Here is a 10907-nt window from a genome sequence, read left to right on the forward strand (position 1 = left end):
TAATATGTCAGTGTGAAGTTATACTGCTGTAATATGTCAGTGTGAAGTTATACTGCTGTAATATGTCAGTGTGAAGTTATACTGCTGTAATATGTCAGTGTAATATGTCAGTGTGAAGTTATACTGCTGTAATATGTCAGTGTGAAGTTATACTGCTGTAATATGTCAGTGTGAAGTTATACTGCTGTAATATGTCAGTGTGAAGTTATACTGCTGTAATATGTCAGTGTGAAGTTATACTGATGTAATATGTCAGTGTGAAGTTATACTGATCTAATATGTCAGTGTGAAGTTATACTGATGTAATATGTCAGTGTGAAGTTATACTGATCTAATATGTCAGTGTGAAGTTATACTGATGTAATATGATACAAAATTATTACATTTGCATCAATATTATTTAGGCTCACATACCTGAACACATCATAAATATTTTGATAATATTTGGTGATTCAAGATTTTGGCATTGGTACTGACGACCATAAAAGCTTGTATGAACTGAAGTTCCATAATTGACACTCTATTACTAATTAGGTACGATATATTATAGATAACCTTCAAAAATTTTCATTTATATTTAAATAAATGCAAATAAAAATTGTTTAATCATTATGTATTTCATAAATGTATGTAAAATTGGGTCAACATGAACAATTTTAAGGACCTTTTATCCCCACAAGCTTAAATATCATTGCAATGAACATTTTGGACTTTTGAAATAATGAGTTATTCTTGAAGGTTTAAATTTTCTGGGATAAATCTAAATAGCTATGTACAAATAAAAAAGGTTTCACTATAACAAAAAAATTTAAACATAGCTGGTAATATATAATAGTATTAATACTGATGGTTATATTCAGTGAGAATCAAGAGTTTGTTGGTATGCCCTTTCACATTATAAATATTTATCTAAAATTATGTAAACTTATACAAATGTAACTGGTAGAAATGAAACAAAGCCTGAAACAATCTATGTAAGGTCCTAGCTTCTGATTCTAACCACTCACTGCCACAATTCATATAAAACATTGACAGTCACAATTTATATAAAACATTGTGTCACAATTTATATACCCTAAAACATTGTGTGTCACAATTTATATAAAACATTGACTGTCACAATTCATATACCCTAAAACATTGTGTGTCACAATTTATATAAAACATTGACTGTCACAATTTATATAAAACAGTGACAGTCACAATTTATATAAAACATTGTGTGTCATTATTCATATAAAACATTGACAGTCACAATTTATATAAAACATTGACAGTCATTATTTATATAAAACATTGACTGTCACAATTTATATAAAACATTGAGTCCCAATTTATATAAAACAGTGACAGTCACAATTTATATAAAAGATTGACCATCACAATTTATATAAAACATTGACAGTCATTATTTATATAACATATTGACAGTTATGCTCTATATAAAACAAGGACAGATACATTTTATATCAATTATGGCCAATGACTAATTCATAGTTTTAACCTAGCTAGGTGCTGCCTTTTTTTTAGGTAGGTCAAGCCAGCTGACAGGCTTGCTTTTGATTTGGTCCCAAAGGAATTTTGATAGTTCATCCAGCAGAAGGTTGTATTGCACAGCATATGTTGGGTCTTGGGCCTTCTCCTGGGAGCTGGTCAAAGCCTTACACTTGGAAAGCAATACTTTCAGAGCAGCCTTGACCTCTGATGGTGCATCAAAAACAAGGTACTCCTCTATAATCTTACACATTTGTACCAGTGTTGGCTGTTTCAGGACACCTGTACATGTCCCTGTTGTTGTATCACACTCCATCACACAATCGCCATGGAAACAGTCCCGGTCTCTGAAGCATGGCTGACCCTTGACCTCCAGTTCAAACTGGTTCTGGGATACAATGTCCTCAAAGTAGGTCAACTTTGCCTCAAATTTTTCAGTGTAGCCGTACTTGGTTGGATTCACATTGCACATGTGAAATTGAGCATTTCCTCGTTCTGATAAAGAGGCTACATTTTCTAACAAGCCCACGGCTACATTGACTCTCTTGTCCCACCTAGGTAGACTCCAGCGGTAGGTGTTAGAAAATATCCTGTCAAGAAAGCCTTTATTCTTTTTATCATATAAGGCTGGAATGAAGGCTTTATCGTACGTGTAGAGGGAACCACATGTTGCATTTATAACTGGGAATGTTGCATCGCCTTGGAACAGAAAGAGAATGAAGAACTCATGGATATGAATAAGTTCCCAGATGGAGTTTGCTTCACCAAAGTTAAGCTGGAAAAAATATAACCATTTGGTATTATAAAACTATCAGAATCAGTATTTACAACAGAAAATAAATTTCCATATTTGAAAAATATAAAGACCATGGTAGAGATCTTCATCAATAAAGTTAGTATGCAAATGGTTTAAAAATTTGTGACATAACACAGGCTAATTTCTCAGCTACATAGTTTATTATGTACAAAAGGCCTTAAAGTCCATCTGATAATCTTGAATGTAGTCTAATTTATTTGCTTGCCTTCTTTTGGCATCAATGAGACCATATTCTCTCTGAGGACCCCCACTTGCCCAAGGGATACAAAAAGAAACGTAACAGTTAATTTTGTGCTCTCTTTTGGGGTTGATTTGGGAAACCAAGGGCTTAAACAACTTTCATCCTTAACCCCATATCTATAGCAAATAATTATAGTAAATAATACTATTTATCAGTAGCATGTGTATACCTCAAACAACAGAAGACATTTTAAAAAATGGGAAAATTAAAATTTTTAAGCTAAATGACCCTTCCCCCTGAGTGAGCCTGCCCTAACCCCACCCCCTCTTAGTTAACAACTTCATGTTCCTTTTCTACAAGGACCATTCTGGCTGAAATCAATTTGTAATTAAATGGTAATTAATATGATGTGGAACATGAAACAAGAAGAATATAGGCTTACCGGTATACACTAATTATTACAATGTACTTGAAGAAAAAAAACTTGTGACAAATGTAAACAAGATTTTAGAATTTGATATTTCATGACAAGTGTTTGGTTTTTTTATATGTACATATCATTTGTCTAAACAGAATGTCTGTTGTAGGGATACATACCTTGCCATCATGACTGGCATCGGCAAAGTTGTAGATGCGTTCGATCAGTTCAGTCACATCTACGGGGCCCAGTCTGGATATAATGAAGCGTTCCAGGAGGTGATGGAAATCCTCATTAGTTAATCGGCCTTCTTGGGCATGCAAATGGAATGGAATGTTAAACTTATCATTCTCCATGGTAGCGCCATCACGCGGTGGTACTTTGAACTTAGCAACAGATTTTTTGGAATGGAATGTCTGAAAAAAACATTACAGATAGAGAGTAAATCCTTCTTCTAAACTATGTTTACATGTTTATTGCAGAAGGACTATACCAAATACAAATTACATCATTTGCTGTCAAAACCAGAATATCTTATTTTAGTTAGGTCACATTTTTGTCATTGAGGAGTAAACTAAAATTAATATTCATGTGAAACAAGGTCCTACTTCCCTGGCAGTAAGTGTAAAAGAGGGTCCCATACCACTAGCAATAAGTGTTTGTGTACATGGTTCCATATCTCTGGCAGTAAGTGTTTATGTAAAACAGGATCTCATATCCCTGGCAGTAAGTGTTTATGTAAAACAGGATCTCATATCCCTGGCAGTAAGTGTTTATGTAAAACAGGATCTCATATCCCTGGCAGTAAGTGTTTATGTAAAACAGGATCTCATATCCCTGGCAGTAAGTGTTTGTGTAAAACAGGATCTCATACCCCTGGCAGTAAGTGTTTATGTAAAACAGGGTCTCATATTCCTGGCAGTAAGTGTGTGTGTAAAACAGGGTCTCATACCCCTGGCAGTAAGTGTGTGTGTAAAACAGGGTCTCATACCCATGGCAGTAAGTGTTTGTGTAAAACAGGGTGTCATACCCCTGGCAGTAAGTGTTTATGTAAAACAGGATCTCATATCCCTGGCAGTAAGTGTTTATGTAAAACAGGATCTCATATCCCTGGCAGTAAGTGTTTATGTAAAACAGGGTGTCATACCCCTGGCAGTAAGTGTTTATGTAAAACAGGGTCTCATACCCCTGGCAGTAAGTGTTTATGTAAAACAGGGTCTCATATCCCTAGCAGAAAGTGTTAGTGTAAAACAGGGTCTCATACCCCTGGCAGTAAGTGTTTATGTAAAACAGGGTCTCATATCCCTAGCAGAAAGTGTTTATGTAAAACAGGGTCTCATATCCCTGGCAGTAAGTGTTTATGTAAAACAGGATCTCATACCCCTGACAGTAAGTGTTCATGTAAAACAGGGTGTCATACCCCTGGCAGTAAGTGTTTATGTAAAACAGGATCTCATACCCATGGCAGTAAGTGTGTGTGTAAAACAGGGTCTCATACCCATGGCAGTAAGTGTTTGTGTAAAACAGGGTGTCATACCCCTGGCAGTAAGTGTTTATGTAAAACAGGGTGTCATACCCCTGGCAGTAAGTGTTTATGTAAAACAGCGTCTCATATCACTGGCAGTAAGTGTTTGTGTAAAACAGGGTGTCATACCCCTGGCAGTAAGTGCTCATAGAATGTTTTACTGATGGATAAACATGAGATGAAAAGTAACCACTAAAGCATAGATCACATTTGAGTTCATATACCTACCATGATATCACCTGACATTGAAAGACATCTGGGCAACACAAATGTTCTGGATATACACAAGTCATAGCAAAGGGTACCCGAGACATACCCGCGCTCGTACTCTTCACACTGACAAACAGACGAGAGAATGGTTAATATACATAACATAGGTCCCCAAAAAACAATAAACAAAATTGACTCACTTGATGGAGTATATCTTGACTCTTTATTTTGACTCAGTATAACTTGTTGGTCTTTTATTCTAACTCCAATTATTTTATTCCCGAACTCTCTAGTTTACCATAATTCTGAATTACTATTGAATTTTGGCTCACCATTTGAATTTTCAGACTGACTCACTACTTTTTTATTCCCACCCACTATTGTCTTATTTATATTCTTCTCAGTGCTTTTTGGGACTTAGATATTCAAGTCCTGAACTTTTTCAGGACCCACTCTATCCATTAGAATTGGCACACTTCAGAATTTTTGGAAAAGGTGTTCTGAACTTTCTTGGAAAAAATCCTACAAAAATAACTGCTTCCAACTAATTTATTGTCTAGCAAGGATTGTATTTTGATTGATTGATTTCAATATGACTCAATGTTATTTAATTCCAAGTCAACATCATTTCATTCCAATTCATCATCCCTTTATTCTGACTCACCAAGTGTTGTGTAGCAGCAGTGGTCTCACAAGGATCCTTCAGTAGATACCATAAACTCAACACAAATAGTAAGACGAGGAAGAAAAACCCGACCAACAGTTTCCACAGGTCTCGCTCACAGACCCACACTGCTGCCGCCAGCTGTAACAGAGGTTATAGACTATGTACTATGTCTCACTCACAGACTAAATCCTGTCAGCTGTAACAGAGGTTATAGACTATGTACTATGTCTCACTCACAGACTAAATCCTGTCAGCTGTAACAGAGGTTATAAACTATGTAATATGTCCCTCTCACAGGCCTAGTCCTGTCAGCTGTAACAGAGGTTATAAACTATGTAATATGTCCCACTTACAGACTAAATCCTGTCAGTTGTAACAGAGGTTATAGACTATGTAATATGTCCCACTTACAGACTAAATCCTGTCAGCTGTAACAGAGGTTATAAACTATGTAATATATCCCTCTCACAGGCCTAGTCCTGTCAGCTGTAACAGAGGTTATAAACTATGTAATATGTCCCACTTACAGACTAAATCCTGTCAGCTGTAACAGAGGTTATACACTATGTAATATGTCCCTCTCACAGACCTAATCCTGTCAGCTGTAACAGAGGTTATAGACTATGTAATATGTCCCACTTACAGACCTAGTCCTGTCAGCTGTTACAGAGGTTATACACTATGTAATATGTCCCACTTACAGACCTAATCCTGTCAGCTGTAACAAAGGTTATAAACTATGTAATATGTCCCTCTCACAGACCTAGACCTGTCAGCTGTAACAGAGGTTATAGACTATGTAATATGTCCCTCTCACAGACCTAATCCTGTCAGCTGTAACAGAGGTTATAGACTCTGTAATATGTCCCTCTCACAGACCTAATCCTGTCAGCTGTAACAAGGGTTATAGACTATGTAATATGTCCCACTCACAGACCTAATCCTGTCAGCTGTAAAGATCACAATATTACATACGGCAATTTTTCCAGGGAATTTTACCATCAAATAACTGCAACTGGTTGTGTAATTAATCTCCATTTCATTACCACTGATTTTCTATACAACAAATGCATATCAGCCATTGGTTTACATCTACACACAAGGGGACGTCTGTGATGATTGTATAGCCTATACATGTTTTGGTGACGAAATATTTTTTATCTTTAATGAGCATTCACTCACTGAAACTTTTTTATTTTATCCAAATAAATCTAAAGGGAAAACTGATCTTTTTTTCTAAAACAGTAAAAACCAGTAACTTATCATTGATACTGCAAAGTCTCAAAATAACCCAAAGTTATTAAAGTACAAAACATCTGAAATTCTTAATTTGAACTAAAGCAAGATTACTCTGTATATACAATGTTTATACATGATACATGTGTTTTCAGTACATTTCCATGCTAATACCATCACTGATAGGATGTATGATAATATTTTAGGTATAAACTTGACAAGTTACAGCTGCACCATAAACTCCTAAATAATTGAGTCCTATGTCAGCTAAAATGTTTTTTCTCGTTATTACTGAAGAGAAGAAACCCGATTACGAGTGTAATTAGTGTTACCAATTTGCTTAAATAATAGGATATCCGCTGCCACCAGTCTGATAATCTACAGCCAGCATTGATCAAACGTGAAGTCCTCCGGAGACATGCAGGCCTCAGCGAAATCCTCATTCCTGTAATATATACATAGTGTTAAACTTTTCAGGCCTCAGCGAAATCCTCATTCCTGTAATATATACATAGTGTTAAACTTTTCAGGCCTCAGCGAAATCCTCATTCCTGTAATATATACATAGTGTTAAACTTTTCAGGCCTCAGCGAAATCCTCATTCCTGTAATATATACATAGTGTTAAACTTTTCAGGCCTCAGCGAAATCCTCATTCCTGTAATATATACATAGTGTTAAACTTTTCAGGCCTCAGCGAAATCCTCATTCCTGTAATATATACATAGTGTTAAACTTTTCAGGCCTCAGCGAAATCCTCATTCCTGTAATATATACATAGTGTTAAACTTTTCAGGCCTCAGCGAAATCCTCATTCCTGTAATATATACATAGTGTTAAACTTTTCAGGCCTCAGCGAAATCCTCATTCCTGTAATATATACATAGTGTTAAACTTTTCAAAGTTATTTTGTTTTTTTGTAATTTATTTATATTTTGACAAGTTTTTACATATTACACAATATACAAGAGAATCTACACAAAAACATACACACACACTCTCACACTTGTGTGCTATAACTTGAATACATCTTAAACATGTACATTCATCATCATCATCATCATCATCATCATCATCATCATCATCATCATCATCTTCTTCTTCATCCTCATCATCATCATCATCATCATCATCATCATCATCATCTTTATCATCATGCACATGTATCTACTACTTCCTGCACACAAACTCACTCATCAACATTCACACCCACTTACACTCACATAGCAAACTTACGTGTACTTAACAAAATACTCACACACACAAGCACAAAATCTTATCACCTACACTTATCAAAGATATTTCCTCACACACATATACTCACTCAAGAATACATTTATATGAAAAAAACCCACAATCCTGATTTTTATAATCAAGTCTCCAATGCCATAGACAGTTTTGGAAATGAAAAGGTAATAGTTAGTGGTGATTTCAATTTGGTATTGAGTCCAGATTTAGACTATGATAATACATATGGAAATATAAACAATGCAGCTGCTAGGGAAAGGGTTTTAGAAATTAACGATATATACAATCTTATTGATATTTATAGAGCACTGCACCCAGATACCAGTATACTTGGAGACAAAACAATCCTGTAAAACAGGCCAGACTTGTTTCAGACTGTCTGCTATCTAGTGTTAACAAATCAATTATTGAATCTAGTTATAGATCTGACCATTTAGCTACAGTTACAGCTTTACAGTTAAGTGAATTTAAAAGAGGGAGAGGTCTATGGAAACTTAATAATTCTTTTTTGTATGATCCTGAATATTTAGATATGGTTGAAAAATGTATAGAGAATTTTAAGTCACAATATTGTTTGCCTGTCTATAATATCAGTGCTACTAAAGATATTCCTGATAGTGAGATTCAGTTTCTGATTAATGATCAATTCTTTTCGGAAAGTGTTAAACTTGTTAAGTAAAGACATAGTTACACTTACATACTCAGCCACATCCACATACTTAGCTACACTTACAGATCAGTTATAATAAAATACTCTAGTACACTTGAATTCCTAGTTACATATTTAGCTACATTTACATACTTTGTTACACTTACATACTTAGTTATCATTTCATATTCTGGTACACTTAAATACCAATTTGCTTTGTAATGGTTTTGTCATTTTTCCTTGTAAAAATTCTTAAAGAATATATACTAAACCAAATCATTACAAAACCAACAGACTGACATAACCACCCACAAAATTAGCAAAAATTTTACTTTTTTTTTGTTTTAGGTGGTAGTTGCATTGAATCCTGATCTTCTGTCTCTAATTTTGAACATGAGTAAAGGATAGAGCCAACGCCGCTGTTGTATTTAATAGAGGTCTGCAGACTACCTATAATAAATCTTTGAAGAACCCGCCTCCAGTCTGTTGGATTGATTCATACCTATTTAATTTTGAACATTATACAAGAAAGGAACCAGTCATAATCTTTCTTCTTTTATAGACAGGCAACAGACAATCTGATGGAAAATGGTTTCATTAAATCCATTGGATACAGATCAAGACTGTCAAGCTTTCATGTCCAGCTGCACATTAAATGCCAGAAAATATTGCAATGACAAAGTTCTTATCAACAATCAATGACAACTTGGGGAGAAAACCAAGTACACAGCGACCGTTTGTTGTATGAATTCATGAAGCATGGAAATATACATGTATATTAAATAATAAATACTTTAAGATTAGTGTCTTGAAAAATAATTTCATGTATGTTGTATAAATACACATCAGTTTTCTAACACATATGTATGAAAAATAATGTAGCTTGCAAATTTGACTATGGACTTAAAAAGTAAACCAGAAAAATAAAAAAAAATATTATTTTTTCATATGTGAAAAACTCAAATTGATTTGATTATACAAAACAGATTTTTATTTGTATGTATATACACTGACATTAGACAATGGGCTGATTATAACTTTCCTGGAAGTGGAAATTGGCTTGTCAAAATTTTAGAGATACTGATAGCTTAAAAAATGATTCAGTATGTTGGTTTAGACATGACCTAGTCAAGATTCAAGTTAATTGTAAAAAGCTTAAATTTGTACATTATACTCATATTGCAGGGTATTCACAGGTTTTTAAGAGAAGTCTTCCTGTATAATAATATTTTCAAATGTAAAGTATATAAGGAAGTAAAACAGTGATAGCCTATGCAGTTGACCCTTGAAAAACAAGTACCTACTCGCGGAAATGAAGAGATAAATCTGAGATTACATTTGTCTGGCCAGGCGTGGAATCACTTGACTGGAATCCAAGGACAGGTGCTTCACGACATGCACACGCTAAACTCTCACAGTCTCTCATAGCTCATGCTAATTTCGCCCATGCTGGTGACATAGAGAATTACGTATACCTGGTTATAAATGTAATGCCTATGCAGTTGACCCTTGAAAATGTTTAAAAACAAGTACCTACTCTCGGGAATGATGAGATCACTTTGAGATTAAAATTGTTAAATTTCAGGGAAAACGTAAGGCTTATTTGACATCTGAAATCAACAAATGTTCAGGATCAACTGAATGTCAGACACGATTTAACTGACATTCATATTCACGTGGGTAACTTCGGTAAGGTAGAAAAAGAGACGTTTTAACAGTTCGTTAGAATGCAACACGTCTAGAAGATCGTGCATGAAAGACCCTGTTTTATAACAGATATCCTACATTCTACACAAGTATATCTTCTAACATGCACGCGGTAGACATCATAATTGGTACAGTTATGAACACCATGCAGCTAACGACATGAAGACGTGGTATTACACTGTAAGAAACTGATAAGAAACCGTCTGCTAGTGACCGATTAAGCAGAATCCGATTAAGAAATCACAAATTTACAGTCTTCTCAGAATGAAAATAGAATTAATATTGTCTATGACATGTATACCTACTTTTGCAATAGTTATGAAAAACATGGATGCATTGACACGTCCGTCATACTAATGACGAGCTGGTTGAAGGCAGATCTCTCGCCATGTTTTGGTTCCTTTTATCCGGAAGTGGGGAGGAGATAACTCCCAAATGAGTTTTTATTCTAGGCTGCGGATCGATAAAAGCTGTAACAGTCTTTTTAAGTCTCATACAGGCTAGATGTCATAGTCACAGATTCAGAGTAATGTATGACATTAGTTAATAGAAACGACACTGTAAATCCATTATTTATAAATAATCTGTAACTTTGTAAAATCAGGTGTATCAGTATTTTAAAAGTATTGATTTTTAGTGCTGTGATTATTAACTGATGTCATTCAAAAATAAAATAGTAATTTTAGTCAGATCATCAATCATGCACCCAGATGGGTTTGACCAGGCCGGCTGATATTAGATCTATTTGATTTTGTC

At 34.8% G+C, this 10907-nt stretch overlaps 1 protein-coding gene across 1 annotated transcript; it reads right to left on the minus strand.

The window, feature by feature from the left end:
• Positions 1-1441: 1441 nt before the first annotated feature.
• LOC132546112 (divergent protein kinase domain 1B-like) lies at positions 1442-10521 on the minus strand. Its single transcript, XM_060209808.1, has 6 exons — positions 10457-10521; positions 6881-6993; positions 5310-5450; positions 4664-4771; positions 3090-3326; positions 1442-2269 (listed from the first exon to the last, which is right to left on the minus strand). Exons 2-6 carry the CDS (start codon positions 6989-6991, stop codon positions 1505-1507), a joined length of 1362 nt encoding a protein of 453 aa, XP_060065791.1. The 5' UTR covers positions 6992-6993; positions 10457-10521; the 3' UTR covers positions 1442-1504.
• Between the last annotated feature and the right edge of the window lie 386 nt (positions 10522-10907).

Source organism: Ylistrum balloti, unplaced genomic scaffold (assembly GCF_031769215.1).
Source record: "Ylistrum balloti isolate Yb309-2 unplaced genomic scaffold, AGI_CSIRO_Ybal_v1 Utg369874, whole genome shotgun sequence".
Taxonomy (NCBI): Eukaryota; Metazoa; Mollusca; class Bivalvia; order Pectinida; family Pectinidae; genus Ylistrum; species Ylistrum balloti.

What these genes read in the sequence shown, in the direction of transcription:
- LOC132546112 (XM_060209808.1), bottom strand. Translation starts at nt 6,991, where the DNA reads ATGAGGATTTCGCTGAGGCCTGCATGTCTCCGGAGGACTTCACGTTTG. An exon ending in CAATGTCAGGTGATATCATG is followed by an intron (nt 3,327 to 4,663) that starts GTAGGTATATGA and finishes TGTTTTTTTCAG; the next exon opens with ACATTCCATTCCAAAAAATC. An exon ending in ATGCCAGTCATGATGGCAAG is followed by an intron (nt 2,270 to 3,089) that starts GTATGTATCCCT and finishes TATTTTTTCCAG; the next exon opens with CTTAACTTTGGTGAAGCAAA.